The sequence below is a fragment of the Pseudorasbora parva genome, chromosome 3 (genome assembly GCF_024679245.1).
Source record: "Pseudorasbora parva isolate DD20220531a chromosome 3, ASM2467924v1, whole genome shotgun sequence".
In the NCBI taxonomy this organism is placed as follows: domain Eukaryota; kingdom Metazoa; phylum Chordata; class Actinopteri; order Cypriniformes; family Gobionidae; genus Pseudorasbora; species Pseudorasbora parva.
This window is the reverse complement of record NC_090174.1, coordinates 48,735,277-48,759,370: the sequence shown is the minus strand read 5'-3', so window position 1 is coordinate 48,759,370 and position 24,094 is coordinate 48,735,277. Positions and strand designations below refer to the sequence as shown.

At 39.2% G+C, this 24,094-nt stretch overlaps 2 protein-coding genes across 2 annotated transcripts in view; both read left to right on the top strand.

Moving 5' to 3' along the window:
- Positions 1-20,135, top strand: part of rusc2 (RUN and SH3 domain containing 2) — a 28,742-nt gene extending 8,607 nt beyond the window's left edge. The window contains 13 exon segments of the mRNA XM_067439333.1: positions 2,408-4,120; positions 4,230-4,704; positions 6,196-6,861; positions 7,313-7,507; positions 7,676-7,822; positions 11,511-11,587; positions 11,712-11,886; positions 11,969-12,074; positions 14,690-14,736; positions 14,891-15,953; positions 16,060-16,236; positions 18,086-18,171; positions 18,174-20,135. Coding sequence (XP_067295434.1) covers positions 2,567-4,120; positions 4,230-4,704; positions 6,196-6,861; positions 7,313-7,507; positions 7,676-7,822; positions 11,511-11,587; positions 11,712-11,886; positions 11,969-12,074; positions 14,690-14,736; positions 14,891-15,953; positions 16,060-16,236; positions 18,086-18,171; positions 18,174-18,268 — 4,863 coding nt within the window. The 5' untranslated portion in view covers positions 2,408-2,566 and the 3' untranslated portion in view covers positions 18,269-20,135.
- A 2,886-nt stretch (positions 20,136-23,021) lies between these two features.
- Positions 23,022-24,094, top strand: part of acacb (acetyl-CoA carboxylase beta) — a 31,192-nt gene continuing 30,119 nt past the window's right edge. Inside the window, exon 1 of the mRNA XM_067439327.1 lies at positions 23,022-23,292. The gene's annotated coding sequence lies outside the window, so the exon portion shown is untranslated. The remainder of the gene's footprint in view (positions 23,293-24,094) is intronic.

The window sequence follows — 24,094 nt, the reverse complement described above, 5'->3', positions numbered from 1 at the left end:
GCAACTAAGGGAGCTCCCCAACACAGTCCAAAGACATGCAGGTTAGGTGCAGTGCTGGTGCTGATTCGGAGCCAGAGCCTAGTTTCAAATGAGTTCCACACCCAAAGCACCAGCTACAAACTAGAAAAAGTAGTTCTTAAAGGTCCACTGAAATCAAAATTTATTTTTTTTAGCTTTTAGTATGACTGTGTTAGCCTTAAAGTTATGAATAAGCTGGTATGTTCCAAAACTATGACAAAATTTGCATTTAGGAGATATAAGCATTCAAAATGTACAGTCTCCCACTTCCGTTAAAATGAATCTCAGATTTTGGTGACATCATCGCAGACTTCACTTTCTCAAATCTTCAGAAGTCAGATCTTCTGTCCAATCAAAATGCGCTCTAGAATCTAAAGCCCGCCCCCTTACACTGCTGAAGCTGCTGCTGAAATCGGTCAGTTGTTAACACACATTTACTAATTTCTACATGGTGAAAGGCACATAGCACACTATATATATGTGATAGGAAACGATTCAGTGTAAATATGCTTTCATTTGAGGTAAATAAAGTCTGTTTTCACGTTAGTTTCACACACCGCAGCAGCGCACACACCCCATTTCAAAGCGATATGGAGGAGATTATGATGGTAAACAGTGTTAGAGGAAACTGGCTTTCCCAAACAGAGAAGGTCCGCTCTTGCGCTCTAGTCAAACAGTATATTAACGCAACGCTATTGGCTGTTTCAAAAAAGGGGAGGAGCTGCTAACAGCTGAAGCCGTTTCAGTGAAAATTACGTCAACACATTGAATAATGCGGAACGTTTCAAAGCACTTCAGTGGACATTTAAGTAGCACTAAAACCCTGCTGTTCTAGAAGTAAGAACCGCTTGCATAAGGGGCGTGAGGCAGGGTTACCGTGACCAACAAGATGAACACAAACTTGTGACTGCTATTTTTAAAATAGCAGATAATCGAGCTAATAGCTGCTCGATTGTAATCTCAGTCTATACAAATTACGGTGAGCTGCACAAATCCATTGGATTCGCTCTGTTTTGATGCCGATGTAGGATTGGACAGCCATGTACATCAATAGTAACGCAACATTCACCATTGTTGATGGAAAGCTTGCGCAAGATGCACTGGCGCTGTGCAGGCCGATCGCCATATGACATCAAAGTACAGCGAGAGCATACGACTCCTTATGCTTTTGAATCGCTCATGCGGTTTTGTGATATCATAAGCTGATCGGTCTGCGTAGCGGCGATGCATCTCGAAGAAGCCTGGTGTCTTTGTGTTTCCCGCTGCCTCGCAAGTTGCTGAGAAAGATGAGACGTGTACAGTGACGTAAGACCTGGCTCTGTGGTGGCTATCTAGCATGTGGAAAGGCAAAACGGTTCTTAGAAGGCTCGTCAGTCGTCATCTACGTCAGTTCACCAACTTTGAACTGGCACTAGCACTAGGTCATAGCACTAGGAAGGCCTATGTGTGTGAGTCCCAAGCCATGTAATGGGGAGGGTTGGGATAAAGACCTGGCAACCAACCCCGTAAAAAAAACGTTGCCCAGAAAATTCATGGACAGTCTTTCGTGTATACCGAGAGTCGGATACGATTGAAATGTTTAATGAGAGAGAATATGATCTACTACTCCAATGTTTTGCATATGCTATTACTTTTTGCTGTATCTGTCTGGCCCAACAACAGGAGGTCACTGACCCACAGCTATTTCCTCCTTCAAGAGTTTAAACCTGTCTAAAATGAGGGTATATCTCTAGTGAATTCAGCATAATTTGCACACCAGAGAAAAATATACTGAATGTCAATTTGATCAAAATAAGAACAAGTGTAAGAGCTGTGGTCCAGTGATTAGCACGTGCTGTAGAGCTAGTGATTCTGCTTGTCCTTTTCTGAATCTCACATTTCCTGTCCTGTTTATTCTTTTCCTGTAAATAAAAGTTGCAAAAATATCCTGAATGATTACTGTTAAAACTGAAGGTGAGATACTGTAGTTTTATGTAGACCTCGCCATCTCCTTTAAAAGCAAAGCTCATATTATCTATGAATGTAAGGACTTATCTGGAAAAAGTAAACACTCGCATGTTTTCACTTGAAAATTATTTTAGTATTGTTATTCATGGTCTACATTCTGAATCCATGATCATCTATGGACTAAGCAGATGAAGGAGGAAGGAGCCTGTAAATGGAATTTACTTTAGTTCTTTATTATTTAGTTTGTTTGTCTGTTTTTTTGTTTAGTTTTGGCACTTATGATTTGTCCCAGTGGATCGTGGTTTTGTTATGTAACTTTTTGTTGAAAATTATATTACACAAAGAGATGCTAACCTAAAATGCCCTGTACTCTTATGAAAAACTTAATGTCATACGTCAAGCAATTTGAAACTGAATCCTGTCTTGTCTTTTTTCCCCCCAGATGTTTTCCTTCCGCCAAGAGGTCCGCTTTAACCTTTTCTTTAACGTTCCTCACTCACCAAAACCACGGATTGGCATTGGACGTGTGAACTAAAGTCCTTTGAAAACCACCATCTGCAAATATCCAAACATTCTTCATCCTCACTCACACTAGGAGAAGATGGACAGTCCACCTAAGCTATCTGGGGAGACTCTTATTGTCCACCACATTCCGCTGGTACACTGCCAGGTTTCGAGCTCACGAAAGTGCTGTGGTAGTCCGTTGAAAAGGAACAGTAATCCCTTCAGCTGCCCGGAGAACCTGGGGTTGATTCGGACAACCTCCCTACCTGAGAGAGACATTCTTCAGCGGGAGGCGTTGGTGTACAGCAGCCTCATACAGACGTCGAGCAGCAGCCTTAGCTCTAGTGACACTTTTGGGGATGGAGTAATGAGAGGAGGAGAGAAACGAGAAAGGGGAGGGAGAGAAGGGAGTATGGCAAGCAACACTTCCTCTTTCACCTCAAGCAATTCCGAAGATCAGGCTCAGGGCTTGCCAATGAAGACAGATGAACGGCCAAACTCGAGACGTAACCCCTTTCTGCTCAACACTGAAGATGAAGATGATGAGGATGAAGACAATCTGAATGGATATTTGGAAGACTCCTCTTTTCACTTGCATGGAAATTTGCATGAAATCTCTAATTCAGTGCTTGCGAATGAAGACTTGCCGTCTTTCCATCTACATGACCTTGGGTTCACCACTGAACCTTTTATCTTGCATGGGTCTACAGAAAAACAGTGGTGTTCTACAAATGGGACTAGTAGGGAAGTAGAGAGCAGAGACCATACAATAGGTGGGACTTTTGATTTATCTACTCATATGGAGGGCCTGAACTTGCTGAGATTAGATAGCCAGCGGCGCCACGGAAGCAGTGGTTCCACCCTTTCAATGGACTGTGGTGAACAAGAATGGGGTGAGGATGATGATTATGAAGACCAGTCCATGCAGGGCGGTAGAGGAAGCTCAGAGTGTTCCAGTCTGGCAGCACCACACTGCTCTTGTTGCAACCTTTCTCAGCCCTACCCTGAACATTTTCAGGAATCATTTTCTGAGTGTCACCAGGGCTACGGCAGTGATTCCTCCTGTAATAGCTCGGATGGAGTGCTGGTTAACTTCAGCACGATTTACAACAAAATGAACAATGTTGTCCCAGCCAAGCCATTGCTCAATATCAACAGTTCCGGTGAGCAATCCTGTGCCTCGTCTGTGTCTGAGCTCATTGGGATGTGCGGGACAGAATGTGGCAGCGGACGTGGAGCTTTCTACCTGGACTTACACACGTCCCCGATTGAACCCCCTCAGCATCCTTCGGTTACTCAAGACCATGCAAACTCTTCCTCTGTATCTCAACCACAAGGTGCTACTATTGAAGTAGATGCCAACTGTAACTCATACCACAACCTCCTTGGAAGTGAGGGACTGTCCTCTGCTGAAACCTCTGCCAATGACCTCACCTCATGTCTTCAAAGCCAAGCTCGCTTGGTTGTAGCAACACAGAATTACTACAAGCTTGTGACGTGTGACCTTTCTTCCCAGTCCTCTCCCAGTCCGGTGGGGTCATCGGTCACAAGCTGTTCAGATGAGCACAGCAAAGGAAGCCCCACTCAGCCAACAGAGTACTACCTATTTCAACAAATGAAAGAGGATGAAGAAGATGAAGATACAGAGCTGGTATATTATTTACTTTATTTGGTGTTGACTTGTGCAAGACACGTTGTATCTTCTTATTTTTCTTCTAGCTTCTTCCTACCTTTACATTATTTTTCTTTTCTTTTAACAGAATGAAGAAAAGGATCCAGCTGAGACTGACTCCATCCATGAGAATGTAATTGAGGGGCAGGTGTATATTAACATCTCCCCACCTACAACAGCCTGCAATTCAGTTGGTGCTTCGGGGAGCAATCGACCGCGCTCTCGCAGTTACGATCGTAACCTGGACAAGTCTCCATCTCCTCGCCTTGGATCCTTGGAGCGCATGCTCAGCTGCCCTGTTCGGCTTAGTGAGAGTGCAGCTCCAAGCCCGCCACCTCCACCACGTGTCACTTCTTTTGCAGAAATAGCCAGAAATAAGAGGAGAACTGGAGGGTCACCATCACAGAGGGGTGGCATAGAGGCCACATCCACACACTCTCACTCTTCTGGAGAGTTCTCGCCCATCCTGGAAGGCCTTCCGCAGGGTCAGAGCCATAGTTTGCCTCCACTCACTCGATGCCATAGTCAGGGGAGCTGTGAACAGACTCGAACCGTAGCAGAAGGTAAGAGCGTGTTTTCTCCAATATCTTCTTAAAAAGAGGATGGTTAAATTGTTGTTTGTAAAAGCTGTTTTTTATTGTTGTTTTGTAGATTAACTTATTGCGTTACACTGTAGTTTCTTAGTTGATTTAGGGACTCTTCTTGACTATTTGTTGGTTGGGGAGTGACATAGTTAGATTTTCATCATTTTAGCGCTATGTGATTTCCCTTAATATGATTGTTTGCTTTATTGTCCAAGCCAATTTGGTTAGCATCAGCTAAAAACATAAATGTAAAGGGACCACTTTTTCCCCTCTGGAAAGTTGCTAGGCTGTTGTTAAGGAATAGTTTTTAAAAGGTTGATCTGTGGTAACGAGGGTGTTCTGGGTGGTTTCTAGAGCATTGCTAAGACGTTCTTGATAGTTCCTTACTTACCAAAATGTGAATTCAGTCATCATTTACTCATCATCATACCCGAGTCACTTGACTTTACTCCATATTACACAAAAAATATATCAGGCTCTCTTTCCGTTTTCTGTGAATAAATTAATGTCATGTGGGTTTGGAACAACATATAGGGGAATGAAATATGACAGTGTTTGGGTAAAATATTATTTTATGTATGTCTATGGCATTTTTTATTTTTTAGCTATTTTATAGTCTGCCAGGTTAAAATCAATTATTATACCTCAGGAATGTAATAGTAATTGCTTAGTAAAGTAACTATTTTCTTCAAGCTGCATTATGGAACCAATATCTGTAGCACAAGCAGTGCAAGAGTTGCATGCTAAAGTTTAATACTTAGATTAGAGGGTTTAAGAAAGCAAGGCAGTGTCTGATAACAGATGGGTTAGCTTGTGTTGTGTTACTGCAATGGATTTTATTTCTTCTTAATGCTGTGCTGCCCCTGGTGGCTGTGACTAAGTACAGCAGTGTACTAAGAGCTCTGACATATGAGTATTCAGGCAGTTTGCGCAATAGCCGAGTGACGTTTCACACACACTGTGTGCTGGTCAGAGAACACACAAACACACATACCCAGAGGTGTACACAGAGGAGCCTTATAAACAGGCTGTTTTTGACATATTATCCGGGTTGTTTTTGTATCTCATTTGGTCATTGTTTTTGGAGCAGTGTTTTAAGGTATGTGTTTGACAGAGTAGGATTTTTTTTCATATGTATGGCTATGTTTCATGTTTCATAATAAGACTCTGTTGTCTCTTTTGCTATTGCTAATGCTGAGTTTTATTCTAGCTATTTTAAAATGCTGTGTCACTGCCATAGCCATTCTAGTTTAAATTCAGGTCAGATAATTTGCTTCATATTATAATTATATGCATATTTGACCATTAATTTAATTTATAACAATTTGTAAAGCTTTAGATATGGTTCATTACTGTCTTGAATGTTGCTCTGCTGTAGATTCTGATGTTTTGGTCTTAATCTTCCTGTCTCTTATATTTTATCTCCAACCCCTCTTTACACTTCTCCATCTCTTGTCTTTCTACCCCTAGGTGGCCTGTCTAGCTCCACGGACTCCTCTCCGGTTGTAATTCGCTATAGCAAAAATCAACGTCCGACCTCATTGCCTATTCAGCCCTTCACTTTCCAGCACCAGTTTGGAAAACCCCAGGCGAAGCCTATCCTTCCCCTTCTGGACGGATACATTAGCCATATGCAGGCTCGAGGAGCTGCAGCACCTGAGGGTGGTGAAGATGAGCCAGAAGAAGACCACAGGCCACCTCACGACACCTCCATTGTACCTACAACAGTGCGGCCCTCCCCACTGGGCAGCTACTCCCCAGTTCGCCTCCAAGGTGCACCCACCTCTTCTGGAACCTGCTCGACGTGCACTCCGACCCCAGGTGGTCCAAGGCCGCCACGTTCTCTTTCTTGCCCCATCTCTGCGGGTCTTCTGCCCCCGCATACCCCACCTGGAATGGCCATACGTACAGAGACTCCTAAACTTGCCCCCTTACCTCCTACACCGCCTCCACCTCCACTGATGAAACAGAGTCCACTGATGCCTGCGTTGCCTACTAGAAATCACTGTTTCCACCGTGGCAATTTGCCGGCGCTTCCCAGCTCTTGTCTCAGTCCTCTTGGACAGTTGGAGCCAGCACCACAGGAAGAGCCAGTGAAAGTTTTACCAGTGTGTGTGACACAGCGACTGCCTAATGGTAGGTTGGAGCAAAAATGACTGAATTCAGACACAGTTCTAGTTGTATGACTTGTAATTAAAGTGTTGAGAAAATCATTTTTTTCTGCTTTCAAAACAAAAACATGAATATGGTTTGCTTTTTTGCTTCTGAACTGAGTCGAATAGGCCAAAACAATCAAATATTTGACTATCTGAACAAAGCCTTAGCTTCCATACTTAGACATTGGCTTTTCTTTCCTTTAAATGCTGCTAACAACTTCTCTTTTCTATCTCTCCTGTTTCCACTTCTGCCCATGTTTTACATTGCATATCTTTGGCATTTCATCTTACCCTTGTGACTGTTCTTTCCCTTTTGCTACTTTTCCCTATACATGCCATCCATCTTACTTCCCATTCACCAATACTTTTTTCTTTCTCTTCTTACATTTCTTTTACTACCATCCTTTGCCACCATTCCCTTTTCCTTCCAGTGCACCATCTATCCCCGCAGGCACTCAAATGGAGAGAGTACAGGCGCAAGAACCCTCTGGGTGTGGAGCGCAGTAAAGACGGCCATCATTCTTTCTCTTGTGCTTTGGAAACCAAGAGACCCCGAACTCGTGTCATGCGACGCAATGTGTTTGATTTCCCTCCAACCAATCAACTCAGCTTCGGAAGACTGAATGGTGCTGAACCAATTTCTGTCACCCAATGGGAGTGTAGGGGGAGGAGCTGGAAAGGGGGCTGGGGTGGGGATAATTTTGTTTGTAGTTAGTGAACACTTGTTTGACAGTGATGTTATCTTTTGTCTGTTTTTATTTATCTAGCATTTATGATGTGGTTTTTGTTTATAGGTCAGTCATTGAGGCAACTGCCGCAGTGCTACAGCGACTTCCTGCCTGATTATTTCTCTCAGACAGAGCGCCCCCCAGATGAATTCTGCTTATCTCCTGATGCTAATACTGATGAATCCATTTCTATAGACCTGTTGCAGAAGAAAGGTGTGTGATTTTTTTCTTTTCTTTTTTTCTGTGTAGTAATTTGCATTTTTGCACTTTAAACAATGTCCAGATGGACCTTTTGTCTCCATGTAGTCATTTATACAGCAATATAATAGCAAATCTTTTAAGATAGATGCGGTTAAAATTAACCATATTGTTGTGGTGAGCCCTTTAGTGATTAAATAAATTATAGGAATATTTGACCCCGTCTGTTAAACCCCAGCTAAAGTCGCAAAATTTAATTATGAGATGATCGTCAAAAGTGCCATAGCCATAAAAATGACGAAAATAGGTAATGTGTGTTTATTGATGTAAATGATAATTATACCAGGGGATTTGAGATACAATACTCAATTTTTAATTAATAACATTATAAATACTGAAATTAGTGATTTTATTGACACTACACTTTATACTTTTGCACACAAAAAATACCGGATGCGGGCTCCCTAAACATCGATTTTTATCATCTCAGGGGGATTTCATCACAACAACACCAGCTGATTCGTATGTTATTCAGTTCAGGAACTTCTTTTTTTTACCATTAGGAAGAGAAAGACATTAATATCAATCGGGACGAGCGGCAAATCAGGTCATTGCGACTTAAGCCGGGTTCAGATGTCTCTGGAGATATTTTCGTGTCATCGCCAATATTTTAATATTTTCTTCTTTTTTTTGTAGCTCAACATTGTGCCAATAATAACCATCTTAATTTAAAGTCATATTAGGCCTGCTATGTGTCAATATAAAGCATGTTGTGGATGGTGGTGCGTCAGATTAATGCAGTGTTTCCCAACCGGGAAGTGCGGGGTGCCGCGTAAAAGGTTTCAGCACGCACTTGCATCGCGGTTCATCTCACACCTGATGACGCATCTTTAATATGGGTTGTAACTGGAAAATAATGCGTTATGTATGTTTCTGTCGATGGATACATGTGCTGGCTCCTCGGTGATACATTACAACAGCGATAATAATAAAAGAAGTGGGCAAAACGGTCTCTCTTAGTAAACTTTGTTTAATGCATGTGAGTGCTGCCGTATCTTCGGTTATGAATACGGGTGTAGAGCCAGAAGACGTGATTGAGAACTCACATGCGATCGCGATGTGGGAAGATTTGTCTCTGTGCGGTCATCCGAAAGCGCTCACATGCACGTCTCAGTGCGCAACTATTGAGTTCTCATTCAAGTCTTGCGCTTGAACGGACAAACTCACACAAGAAGTAGCTGATGTCAACATGTCCATCTTGATGAGTATCCAAGCTGACATAAGCCCTATTCGGACTGGATTAGTTTAACATGGGGACGTGGGGGTAAAGTAATTATTACCAGAGGTTCTCGGTGATTTTAATCCCGTCCGAATCTGCCATCTCGGTAATCATTACGGACAATGTCAGTAAAGATTACCGAGACTTTTACCTTTTTAAAAAGGTATGGAAAAATGACCTTGGGTAATACTAATCCCGTTCGAATAGACCTGCTGTAAAAATGTATGGTAAAATTCTGTCATTTCCTGTTTAAAAGTTAAAAAAAGCGCATTTTGCGCGCAATAATTTTGGAGGCGCTTGAAGCATTCGGTTGCGTTGTAGGTGGTGGGACAAATCTGTGGAAAATGTCCGGTATTTTCCGCATATCATTTAAAGCAAAAAGAAGATCAAAAGCACTTATTAGAGGCACAACACATTTTAGCTCTAGGAAAGTGTCTATTACCAACACAATCCAATCAGAATCGTTAGACTGGACCTAACTGTTTATTAAAACACACATATAAATTGGAGACAGAGTTCAGACTGGCGCTCAGGTTGTGTGTTTGCTCACGTTATAACGGTAACGTCATACGCACATGACGTCAAGGAGGTGCGTAAAGCGAGTTACTCCTCCCACTTCTGCTAGTTTTACTGAGATGTCTTATCCCGTGCGAATTGGCCATTAATATTACAGACGTCCTGAGGTAAAATTACTTTACCCCCATGTCCCCATGTTAATCTAATCCCGTCCGAATAGGGCTATAGTCTGAATATGCCTTAAGTGAACATAGCTACAGTCGAGAAAGTGATACCCCTGGGTCTTAAAGGGGCAGTAGCCTTTACTGCTGTCTGTTCACTGCTCTTGATTGAATAGCTTTTTTAAGTTTGATAAGGATTAATATTTAATATATTTAATTTAAACAGTTAAATATGCAGTAATTTTTCATTTGATTACTTTATTAAATTTATTTAGTTAAAAACTAATGTTAGACCTAGGCCTACCTGAAAAGCCCAAAAAGCATTATTTTATTAGTAGCCTATCTATGCTCAATAGTAATTATTTGTGCGGCTGCTGCTTATATTTAAGTTATTTGTTCTTTTCTTTATTTTTATTTGACAGTAGTCCGTTTTTCCATGAACATAGCAAATACCGTACCATACAGAAACCGTGAACCTGAAACTGTGAACCTAAAACCACGATACAAACCGAATCGTAAGCAATCTGTACTGTTACACCCCTAGCATAACGTATGCGAGGGGGTGCCACAAAATTTAGAACATTTTCAAAGTGCGCCATGACTGACAAAAGGTTGGGAAACACTGGATTAATGAATTAAGTTATCTAGGCTATTTGACATGGCAGCACTTAAACGCGAGCAGGAACAGAAAATAGATGTTTGCTTAAACAGCTTATCCGATATTAATCTCGGTGGAATTACCCCGAATAATGATATAACCTGGTTTATTGAAGAAAGTGCAGGTTGAGGGTACATGATGGTAAATAAATGACAGAATTTTCATTTTTGGGTGAACTATCCCTCTCTTTATTTTTACTCCAGTACTGTACTTAATGTAGCCCAGTAAAATAATTTAAGTTAGAGATTTTCTACTGAAATGTAATATATGAATTAATTTATATATTAATGACTTTTTCCATGGATATTTAATTTTATTAATAAAGTTATACAAATAATTTCAATTAATTGACTTCGAAATTGTTGCTACAATCAAGCTCTTGTACCCCCAATTCGTTTGAATGTTTTTGTGCTTTTTGGACATACGCATCATAATAAATAGGCCTGTTTTACAAAACTTTAAGAATTTTCCCATAAATGATATATCAGTCATATATCACTGAAAATGGGAGAATCTCAGCTTTAATGTAGTATATGGCTCATATGCAGGATAATTATGCATCAAATGTGTTGCAGTTTTAAAAATAAGCTTGTGTTTAAATTGGAATTTCTCAAAAACATGATTTTCTGAGCCCGAAATTCAGCAAATCTTAAGAGATATCAAGCTAATATTTTAACAGAATGTTCTTTACATGAATGTTCTTTACTTGTAGGATGATTTTATGTAGAAAACAGTGAATCACAAAAAAATGACTTTAGCTGGGTTTTCACAGACAGGGTCACATATTGCAATGCAGTACATACATCACTCTCATATATGAATCTGCAGTAAATGTTAAATGTGCCCTAGTGAGTAGAATGCAGAAGAGGTCTAGGTCTCATCGTTCCCACTGGGTCCTCCAATCAATCAAACATGGCCCATTTGCTTTTCTCTCATCTCACAGATTGGCAGGTCCCTTCAACGAGACCCTCAAAACTGCATTAGCGCATAGCAGAGTGTGTTTGTGTGTACATACTATTAGTTTGAGTTTAATTTGATTAGATATATTAAATAACAGGATATTTTCCTCTATGTGTGTTTTTTTACTAGGTTTGGTTAAGGCCATAAATATAGCAGTGGATCTGATAGTTGCTCATTTTGGCACCAGTCGGGATGCAGGAGTTAAGGTACAACATAACATTTGAAATAACAGTGTTAAACTAAATATACTTGAAGTGTCTCACTAAAAGCAGACAATTGTTTTTTGTTTTTTTTACATTACTCTCTGGTCCACTTTTGCTCTCTCTACAGGCCAAATTGGGTAATAGCTCTGTTAGTCCGAATGTGGGTCATCTTATTCTGAAGTACCTGTGTCCTGCCATTCGTGAGATACTGCATGATGGACTGAAAGCATATGTACTGGACCTGATCATTGGACAACGCAAAAACCAGCCCTGGAGCGTGGTCGAGGCCTCCACACAACTCGGTATGAGAAGAATGGTGATGATAATGATTATTATATGGATGAGGATGAAGGAAATTATTTATGTTTATCCTTTCTGTCCTAGGTCCCTCCACACGAGTTTTGCACAGTCTATTTTCTAAAGTCAGTCAGTATTCTGAGCTGACCAATCACAGTATGAGACTCAATGCCTTCATCTTTGGCCTGCTAAAGTAAGCCTCTTTCATGTTTCGCCCTCTTTTCATCCCCCTGCTTTCCCGTTCACTCTTCCTAATCACGTTTATCTTCACACTGCCTATGAAAGCACATTTTTGTATCGCTTACCATTCTTTGCTTGTTAAAGCATTAACATATAATTTAGTTTCTTAATAAACATTCTTTATCATGTGACGCATTTAAATTGGAAATGTGTCGCATTATGGAAACATTGTGAATACTGACTTGGATCATTGGTATCTCTCTCTCTCTCTCTCTCTCTCTCTCTCTCTCTCTCTCTCTCTCTCTCTCTCTCTCTCTCTCCGTTTTGCTACCTACCTTTTTAGAAGTCTTTGCATTGAAAGTATACATATAATTTTAAAATGGCGTCTTTTTAGGCATCGAACTAGGTTTTGGAACAGAGTGACAGTGTATGATTTTTATCAGCACTGTAAGAAGCCAGGCCTGAAAAACTCAAATCATGCTGTCTAAAGCTTTGCAGTGGGATTCAATAAGTCTTTAGAAGTCTTCAAAGGCTCCTTTTTTACTTTGATGAGTCTTGACATAGTCATCTCAGCTCCTGTGCAAACTTCCTCTTTTCCACACCCATTAAAATTACATTCAGACACAGCGCTTTGATCATTAGTTTCAATTATGCATTCTGCAGCATGCTGATCTCTCTCACTCTATCAGTCTGTCTCACTCTGTGATGTGGTCACTCTGCTTCTTAATGTTAATACAGAGTACAGTAATCACACTCCTTGTTGTTGTTCTTGTAGTATTTAACTTGTGTTAAACAGATTTGTCTAGTCCAGTGGTCTTCAACAGGGGGTAACCTAGGAGGTCTACAGCGCTACTGCTTTTTTTAATAATACATAAACTGTTTAGCTAGTCATCATGTGCTGCCTTTACATAAAGAATAAAATATTCTTTTTACATTAAAATATCCAATGATCTAATACTTTCATTTCTAATATTTGATAAACACATTTGTGTTACGTCCTCATATGTAAGCACACATATCAACAACGATCAGGCATAACATTATGACCTAATATTGTGTTAGTCCCCCTTTTGTTGCCATAACAGCCCTGACCTGTCGAGGCATGGACTGCACTAGACCCCTGAAGGTGTGCTGTGGTATATGGCACCAAGATATTAGCAGCAGATCATTTAAGTCCTGTAAGTTGCGAGGTGGGGCCTCCATGGATTGGACTTGTTTGATCAGATGCTTGATTGGATTGAGATCTGGGGAATTTGAAGGCTAAGTTCTCTACGTGTGTTCCTCAAACCCTTCCTGAACCATTTTTGCTTTGTGGCCCATTATCCTGCTGAAAGAGGCCACATCCACCAAGGAATATCTTTTTTATGAAAGGGTGTACATGGTCTACAACAATAGGTAGGTAAAACGTGTCAAAGTAACATCCACATAGATGGCAGGATGCAAGGTTTCCCAGCAGACAATTGCCTAAACCATCACACTGCCTCTGCCGGCTTGCCTTCTTCCCATTGTGCATCCTGATGCCATGTGTTCTCCAGCTAAGCAATGCACACGCACCTGGCCATCCACGAGATGTGAAATAAACTGTGATTAATCAGACCAAGCCACCTTCTTCCATTGCTCTGTGGTCCAGTTCTGATGCTCACGTGCACTTTCGTTGGTGGACAGGGGTCAGCATGGGCACCCTGACTGGTCTGTGGCTATTCATCCCATACATAACAAACTGCGATGCACTGTGTATTCTGACACCCTACTATTAACTTCTTGAGCAATTTGAGCTATAGTAGCTTATCTGTTTGATCGGACCAGCCTTCGCTCCCCATGTGCATCAATGAGTTTACCACTGTTCCTTCCTTTGACCACTTTTGATAGATACTGACCACTGGAAAATGGGAACACCCCACAAGAACACAGTTTTGGAAATGCTCTGACCCAGTCGTCTAGTCGTCACAATTTGGCCGTTGACAAACTCAAATCGTTACGCTTTCCCTATTTTTCCGGCTTCAACTTTGAGGACAAAATGTTCACTTGCTGCCTAATATGCCCACTAACAGGTGCCATGATCAAGAGATAATCACCGTTATTCACTTCACCTGTCAGTGGTCTTAATGTTATGACTGATCGGCATATGTATACATCTATATCATCCTAACAAAAATATTTATGTTTCCCCAAAAATATTAAACAGCATAATCGTTTTCATCTGTGATAATAATAATAAATGATACTTAAACCACCAAATCTATACATTTGATTTCGGAAAGATCATGAGACAATAAAGACTGGAGTAATTCAGAGGAATTATTCACAGGAATGAATTACATTTTAAAATTTATTAAAATGGAAAACAGTTATTATAGATTGAAATAATATTTCACAATATTTTTGATTTTACTGTATTTTTAATCAAATAAAAACAGCCTTGGTGAGTTCTTTCAAAAATGATTAGTAATTAAAAATCTGTATTAATGTGAGTATTCAATTATTTAAATATATAAATATATAGTATTATATGCATGTTCTCATGAATGCTCCCAGGTTGAAGACCTCTGGTCTAGTGTATTGTTCTGTTATTATGCAGTAATGTTCCAGTCTTTAATTTGTACCTCACTCACCTTTACTATTTTTCAGCTTGCGATCTTTGGAATTCTGGTTCAATCACATTTATACACATGACGGTAGGAAAATGCTTTTTGTACTTTTCACTCTTTTTCAAGAGTAGTTGGCTTGTTTACAGCAATGGTGATTTAGAGCCAAGGTTTTACATACGCTATTGCCAGTATAATTCTGAGGTATATATCTCTCTTTTCTCTCTCTGCCATGGTTCCTCAGACATTATAGCTGCACACTACCACCCATGGGGTTTCCTACCTCTGTCTCAAGGGGCGTGTCAGCCACTGTTCGAAGAGCTGCTGCTCCTGCTTCAACCGCTGTCACTGTTGCCCTTTGACCTTGATCTGCTATTTGAGCCACACCAGCTGCAGAAAGGAGAAGAACACCTGAGACGCAAAGAACAGCTGTGCTCTGCACGCCAAGGCCTCGACCAATCAGATCGCTCCACCTTCCAGCTAATGCGAGGCTCTGGAATGTTGGAGTCTGGTGCACAGGAAGTGGGAATGTTGCCTCAGAGAGAAAAAATCATGCTGAGAGATGAGGACAGCCGGCTTAGGATGGAGGGAGTGACATTAAAAATGAAACGAGATGGGTGGAAGAGTGCGGGAGCAGAGCGTGAATCACGGGATAAGGAGGCTGGAGTCGGTAAAGAGTGTTTGCGAAAGAGTGACGCAGGGGAGATAGAGCGCGGTGGGTGGTATGCTGGCAGGATGAAGGGAGTTGGAGAAGACTGTGATAAGGAGAAAAGGAGAGAAGGAGATGGAGCCAAACAGAGAAACCGACAAGCTGGCTGGTGGTATCAGCTGATGCAAAGTTCACAGGTTTACATCGACAACTCTGCTGAGGGCTCAAAATTCGTGAAGTGGGAGAAGAGGAGAAAAGGAGGCATTGAAAGTCACAGGCAAAGCCAGCCACCTCCTAGAGAAGGTGTAGTTGAGGGGGCCGAAGCCATTCAACAGATGGATGAACAGGTGGAACATGGTCGGACCAGCAGTAGCAATAAGAATAGTGTTGGCAATGGAGTCCTCCACCAAACAACATTGTCAGAAGCTGCAAAGGGGAAACCCTCGTGGATGGGAAGTCCACCGGAATCAGTGCTCACTGAGCTGAAGAAGAGCAAGGAGAAGCAGCTAGAATGCCAGGATGCCTATGAAGGGGTTCAGGGACAAGAAGGAGCGGGAGAGGATGGGTCGGCACAGGTGCTCCGCTGGGGGCGGCTGTTTGGAGCTGGAAACGGAAGCAAGATCGAGAAAAGTGAGCAGAAATCAGTCAGGAAACAAAGGTGAGTTGGCAAACATCTACCTTTTTCCATTGGAGCCACTAACAACACTTTCTACCAAGGCATTTTTAATATAAACTAGCTAACTTTTCTACCTACATGTTCTCAGATTGCCGTCTGGTTGGTTGAGTCTTGACCGTTCTGTTTTGGATTTGGTGGCTCAGTCTGTTGGAGTGGGGAAAAAAGCAGAACAACAATCTCTCACGTCTCAAAGCCAAGAATCCCACCTTGGCCCAAATGAACAAGCACAAACACAGAATCTCCCAACACAGAGACAAGCCCCTCGGTAATGTTGTTAGACAATACATAATGACTATAATTTGTGTTTCCAAAAGGAAACCAGTGCTTGGCAAGGCAGCTACAGAATAGGTTTTAATAATCTTATGTTTTAGGCTGCATAAAAATTGTCACTGTCATGCCACTCAGTGCACATCTTGTTTTCCGTCATCTGTACAACAGGTATCAATGCCTATTGCTTCTGTGCCACTTTGTAAAGCAATGGTGGTTATTATGGAGGATTAAAAAGATGAAATAGGTTAAAAAATAAAGAAATAAAGTCCAATTACAATTTAGTATGCAAATATTACAATGACATCACTGGTGTCAGTAGGTGAAATTTTCCTTTTATATTTATTGTATTATAAAAACAAAAGTTAAAAAATAAAAATAAAATAAAAAAGACAAGACAGGACTGGCATGATCAAAGTATGATTCTGTTTGTTTAGCGCTTTGAGGTGAATTAATTCCAACAAACTGAAGGTATGTTTACGACAACAATGTACTAAAAACTGAAACATTTTTCATTTGTGACTCTGGACCACAAAACCATTTTAATAATTAAGCTTTCCATTAATGTATGGTTTGTTAGGATAGGACAATATTTGGCCGAAAACTAAAAACAAGACAACTATTTGAAAATGTGGAATCTAAGGGTGCAATAAAATCTAAATATTGAGAAAATCACCTTTAAAGTTGTCCAAATGAAGTCCTTAGCAATGCATATTACTAATAGTAAATATATATATATATATATTTACAGTAGGAAATTTACACAATATCTTCATTAAACATGATCTTTACTGATTTTTGGCATAAAAGAAAAAGTTATAATTTTGACCCATACATTGTATGGTTGGCTATTGTTACAAATATACCCGTGCGACTTGGTCTGGTTTTGTGGTACGGGGATGTAAGCGTTTTCAGACGTTTCAGTGTAGATGAACATTTTTTGGAAAACGATTGAAAATGATAGTGTGGAAGCAGAGTGTTTTTAGACGAAAACTCTGTTTTTAAATGTATCCGGATTAGTGTAGACGTAGCCTAAATGAACTGAATTAACTGCCAAAACGCAAATAAAACGTTTAGTTGAAAACAGTATTGTGTAAAATAAACAGCTCCTAAGAAGAAAAAGGTGTGGTATGAGATATTGACAGCTAGCGGTAGAAATGGGGTACTGCAGTTCAAATTCAAATATTGGAGAGAGTGGTTTCCTCCTCCTCCTCCTCCTCAGACTCGACGCTCATGCGGGTTGTCAGATTGAGGACACGCAACAGAAGCAACCGCAATTGACAATGAAAGCTGAGGAGAATTACACACTAAGATGATGAGTTTATTTATCCGTGTTTTATGCTCCTGTTCATAGATATTTTTAGATGGATGCAAAGTATGGATTTGTAGTTTGGGTAGAATCTGCAATCTTTGACCCAGTTTGTTTGCTGGCTTCCAATACGGTGTGTTTTTCTCCAACTGGCAACCTGTGGTGTCGAAATACTATTGGGTAAACTGGCAGCGTGCGGTATCGCACAAACCAACACAAAAAAAAAATTCTGACACAGAATGCACATTTCAGAGTAAAATATCTGGCTTTAGCATTGTTTTACAGATAGATGTGAAATCAGCATGTTTCCTGAATATCTGCAAACATATTATAGTATTTTTATGCTTAAGTACAGTAAAAAAAAAAAATGCATACAGAAGTGCAGCCTTGCAAAGCACTGTAATTGTCTTAGCATTTAGAATGTAATTATTTGAAAATGAAAAGACATTACTGTTATTAACTACATTTCTTTTTTTTCTTTGACTCCCTCTCTCTTTCCCTTTGTTATCTTCATCCTTCTGTTTTCTATCTCTTTCAGTGAAGTGAAGGCATTATGCCATCATATTGCCACAGAGCCAGGCCAGCTCAGTTTCCACAAAGGTGACGTGATGCAGGTGCTCAGCAGGCAGACTCTGATTGGCTGCTGTGTGCTTTGGGGGACACCCAGGGCCTTGTTCCCATCATATACGTCACCCTGATTGAGGACAGTCAGGAGCGCTGAAACTCATGAGTGTGTGTGATGCGATTGGGGACAAAGAGGAGGGTCACTGCTTTTCTGAATATAAAAGCTGCTGCACAAGAGACGAGTCTGACGGATTCATTTTGTGCTTGCATGTGTATGTAAACACCAATACACACTCACACACACACAAACATCACACTTTGCTGTTGTGAAAGCACCTTCTTTGTTTCAGTGAACAGCAATGAGCCAACCAGTGATTAGAAAGTGTAGATCTAGCTTCTGAGTAGTAAAACTGTTGCAGGTTTTGCAGCATAGCCTGTAATCATAAATGTCAATAGCCTTTTAAAAGAACTAAAAAACCAAATGAAGTTGTTAGATGACACTACTGGCGCATATGCCTTGTCTTTATTAAATACTGTATGATTTTATGTAATCTAGATGTTAACCAATTCATATGTTGCGACCAAGAGTGTGTGCATGTGCCCTTCAGAGGCCGCGCTTAACCTGGAGGTCATTCGTGAACATCTCGTTCTCACTCGCAAACCGTTCGCGCAAATAACTGTATGAAGCTGAATAGTACACCACTGAGTAAGGGACATCTCGGTTTTTGCTGCAAGTCTACAGGAATTAAAGCTCATTAACATTGAAAAAGATACAACATTTTCCCAGCCTTATATGACAAGGGAAATTAGCCTATCCAGAGGCTTTTTTTCTCCAACCTGTGCTGCTTTGACAGGTAAACAGATGCTACCACCACAATCTCTGGCCCTTCAATTCATGCTTTATTTACCAATAAGGGATCATTTACAGCAAGATTGTTTGCATGTGATTGAGTGCACCACACATGTTTTGCTTTTCTGATACTCAAGAGATGAAATAAGCTCCACCTTTAACCTTAAATGTACTATATTCCATCCTATAACAACCGTTCGCACAATCTGCAGGAGATACAGAAAGGGAAGACATGTCTACTTTAGACTTTAGACAAGTCTACTTTAGACTAGGTTGTTTGGTTTTGGTTTAAGGAGAATTATTTTGGCCTATATTTCATAAGCTAGATCTGTCTGTAGAAGATGAATAGATGGATGTATAGACAGAAGGGGGATGGATTTATAGAGTTTTATGTTTGTAGTTGAATAAATGGAGTGGCAAATCCTTCTCCTTCAAATATATTGAAGTAATGAGATGATTTCGTTCAGCTAACAATATGATCATGCTTGAATATTATCCACAACTACTTTATTGTGCTTTTTAAAGGAGACATTTAACAAGGATGGTGAAATACCACACAGAACATTGCATTATATTGTGCATTTAGATGGTCATTTGATGCATTCAATTGAACTGAATAAGGTGAGGCCTTATGGAAGGGAATGTGTATTATGTATTTTATTATAGCGTTAAATTATTTCAGGACTTGAGGATGAGCAGCAATTTTATTTAAAATGATCTCTGGCCCTCTACGACACTTGATATGCTTTTGTTGAAAGTAATATATAAAATCATATTTTGATTTGATTTTTTCAAATTGCTTTGAGACATCAATAGATGATGTCATTATGTTTTTGTTAAAACAGTTTTATTATTTTTATTATTTTCTATTTATAAACTGCATTAGTCATTATTTTGTGTATTTGTAATTGTATATATGTTGCATTCTATATCCTCGAAAGGACAATTACATTATTGACTTGTCATATAAAAGCTTAACAGGTAACAGGAAATAATGAAAAACATTCAAATGTACATTTTATTGTTATGGGATGTTATGAGTAGAAGAAAATCCTCTCACACAAAAAAGCTGCGCAATCTAGATTGTAGTGCTGCTGCTTTAGGTCAACCTGGTCACTTAAGGTCATTCCAAATATGCTTTGCTTTTCACTGAATCCCGAGAGAGAGAGAGAGAGAGAGAAGAGAGAGAGAAGAGAGAGAGAGAGAGAGAGAGAGAGAGAGAGAGAGAGAGAGAGAGAGAGAGAGAGAGAGTTTGCGAGATAGTTGAAATAGTTGTCCAGTGCCTTTTGGAACCAACGTGTCTGCTAGTGAGATTTTAAGAGTTTTTCCTCACAATTGCCATTTTTTTTCTGTATGAGGTGGGAGTAAAAGAAACTGGCACCTGTTTGGATATAGCCTGTTGTTACTTTTCCATGCAGATTGTTAGAGGATAAACACCAGTGACAGAGAGGAAGGCTTAGTTGGGAGGTTGATGTATGTTTGTACAATGTTCTTTCTCTCTCTCTGTCTGCTTTGATCATCCAATACTTCTGGCCTGTATATACTGTATGATACCTGTAGCCCACCTGACTCTCCTGTTGTGCTCCTATAACATTACCATCATGTATGAATATCAATAACAAAGTGCTCATGTGAACACTGATGCAGTGCCTCCTGTCATTTTTTACTCGGTGTTTGAGCTGTTTTGACTTAAAAAATCTTGCACTGAAATATCTTAAATCATTTTGAATCAATATTTATTAATCATTATTTTGTCTTAAGATGCACACCAGTATTTCTTTTTCTTTTTCTAGGGAATGTTTATAAAGTTACTTAAATGCCAAACTAAGGCCTAATTTTAGCTTAGTCTAAGCCCCGTCTGTAACTGGTCCATACTGTCCGAATAAGAACATCTTTTGATTATAATGGCTCATTAATTAACAATTGATTTGCATTTTTTTTATTCAGATCCATGAATCACTTGAATCACAAAACTGTTACATTGACATTTAACTGGTGTTTTTATTTAATTAATTTTTTTTTATTAAAAAATATTTTTGAAGCAGTATGATTTGACTATTAGGGACGTTTCTCCTCTTAAACATGGATTTGTGTTTCACGCGATGCTTAACCCTTGGTTAGAGCACCTTTTTCACCCTGGGGTAAGCATAAAATAGGCTGGCATATGGTAATTTATCATAATAATAAAATTTACGAGGATAATTATTTTTGATTCATTACTAGAACATGGGTACAATTACCCATAGTGTTTTCAGTGACCCCTGTATAAATAAAGTTACGATAATAAATTTAAAACGTTGATTATTTTAACAATGATAATAGTTAAAAATGTATGCACCTCTAAATAATATTGATATTTTTAAAAAAAAAACCTGTTTCAAATATTAGAGAAAACAAGAAAATACACCACAAAAAAACAGTTGTACACTAAAGGTGTCTTAATGTAAATATACACAAAAAATATTGAAATATGTATACATTTTCAAAAATGTTTTGCTACATAGAAAATCAGATTCGTTCTTGAATGGTATAAAACAGTTTTGTTTGTTTTTTACAGGAAAACTTGCGTTTGTAAACATTAAATTTTGCCATTAAAACAATAACTTGTATTATATAGACCTGCGTGTTCTTGTCTCTATAGTTTTCCAAAAGATCAAATAATACATTTTTCCATAACACAAATTGGCCATCAATATTCTTTGTGATATAAATCACATACATTTAGCCCAAATTGTTTTACAAAGGGACAGTGCCAAACACAGTTTCAGGATAAATGTCACAAAAAGTGTAATTTAAACCAGTATCATCTTTAAATTTGACAAAGTAATGCTTCACAGGGTAAACCCTATGTATACTTTTGAATGACATCTCTCTGACTTTGTTGGTAATTAAATATTGATTAGGGTACAACGAGGCTAAAAGCTCCAAAATTCTCATTTGATTTTATTTTCCTCTATACCACTAGATGGCACAAAAACTTGCCTTTTCAAGATCTTTTTTTCCATTAAACATTTACTTACAGAATACAGAAGTAAAGATCCATAAGCCTTTACAAGATCCAAGTGGAAATTTTTCTGATCTTTGACGCGATCACTGGCAGCAGCAAAGTTGATCAAATATTAGATGTTTTTACAAACATTGTATATGTAAGTAGCAAATACAAATCTCTAAAATTATTAAATATATTTTGAGACAACAAAGGTCTTCTTAATTATTATTTTTAAGCCTAACAAGAATTTGAAGTAAAAGGCAGCATATTTAACATGATAAATTGTTTGCTGATTGCTCCATTTATTGACATGACATGGTTTGATTCAGATTGTATATATATATTTTAAGCTGTGTGTCCACCTTAGAGATAATCATATTTATAATAAAAAAATATATAATATAATAAAATATAATTTATTGTTACTATTGTAGGGCTAAATCTATATTAAAATAGTTTAAGGGATCTCCTTCAATGCTTTCAGAATCATTAAAATAATTGTGTTCCTATATTTTTAAAATATATTTCTAACATTGTAATGACAGCATATTTAGCTAATAAAAAAAATATTTATCAAAATAAACTTTAAATAGTTCAAATCTTGCTTAAGTGACTGTTTTGAACAAGTATTAGCTTGGACATTATTAAAACACATTATTTTAGTAAAGTATTTCAATACTAATATCAATATATCAAGTATATCAACTACTACTGTGGGCCATTTGCCCCATGCTGGTGATCCCTTTACCCCGTGTGTGGGATAAAAGGCACCCCCCTCGCCACCCCATACATCTAAGAATTTTAAACAAAATAAACCCATTTAAACCCATCTGATGCGCTATAAATGTTCAATACAATTTTTTTTCTACATCAATCATACACCATGGGAATAGTGAAAAACACATTTTTCTTAAGGTGTGCCTTTCTGGTCATTGTTGAATTTTAATTATTTTCTGATGTCTACACATCATACATATTACAGGAAATATTGCACCAAAAACTTTTGCATAGTCCCCTTCAGGAAGACATATCAACCAGTCCTGAACAGCATGAAACACGTCATGCCCTGACGACACACGCAGCAACATGGACGAATGAAGATCGTCAAAACAAACTGGCAAACAATCTTTCATCACGTATGGAAAACCAAACATGTAGTAGTAACGCAAACGGTGCATTCGACTACAAGTGGTTTAATGTTGAGGAGGAGCCAGTGAACTACTGATTACAGGAACATTATGAAGTCAAAAAACATCACGTGCGTGTGTTGACAAATAACGTTGCTAACTTACAGTGTTTTTGGAACAATGTGAGACAACACATCGTGGAGACTCGTTTGCAGGTAAAGCTGCATTTACCTACATTATTATGTAAGCTTTGGTTTGTCAGATAAGTCCCTCCCACTTTAAACCATCATGTTGACTTCACGTCCTATCGGAAATGTCCTACTTCCAACTTTTGAAGTCGTGATTACGACCTCATATCATTTAAATTTTCACTTGAGCGTTCGTGTCCAATTTTATAAAACTAGAATTTACGATAATTACGATATCACGTTAAGGCAGCATCACATCACATTGCCCAACCGGCTGAGACAGACGCGAAATTATGAATCCTACTATGAGTGAGGTTTAACGTAATGAATATCAAGTTAACGTTACGTGATATTCGCCCAGTAGGCCTACACAACTTAACATTTTTAAAATATTGATAAGACAGGCCAAACCTCAGGAAAGATGCAACCACAGCTTTACCTGACTGATATTTATATGAGCCTTTTCTCACCATAGGAATAACTTCGCCAACTAATTCGCTAGTACAAGGACAGTGACAGCACCCCGCCAGTCGTTAGCCGAAACCTGTTAAAATGTATACATATGTACTAGTAAATAGTTCTTGCAAAAATACAGACTTGGGTTTTTGTCATTTTTATTGGTCTGCCTAGCCTCTAAAGCAGTAGCTTGTGTGTTTGAATTCAGGTTCACAGTGTGTTTACTGTTGTTGTGCCTAATGTGCCCCCGTACCTGAGATCAGTGTGACGTATTCGGTTACAAATCGCACGCGTTGACCTTTGATGTTGTTGCTATTCATGTTGTTTGTGAGAACTACCATTCCCTCCCCCACATTTCTTACCATCATGGCCG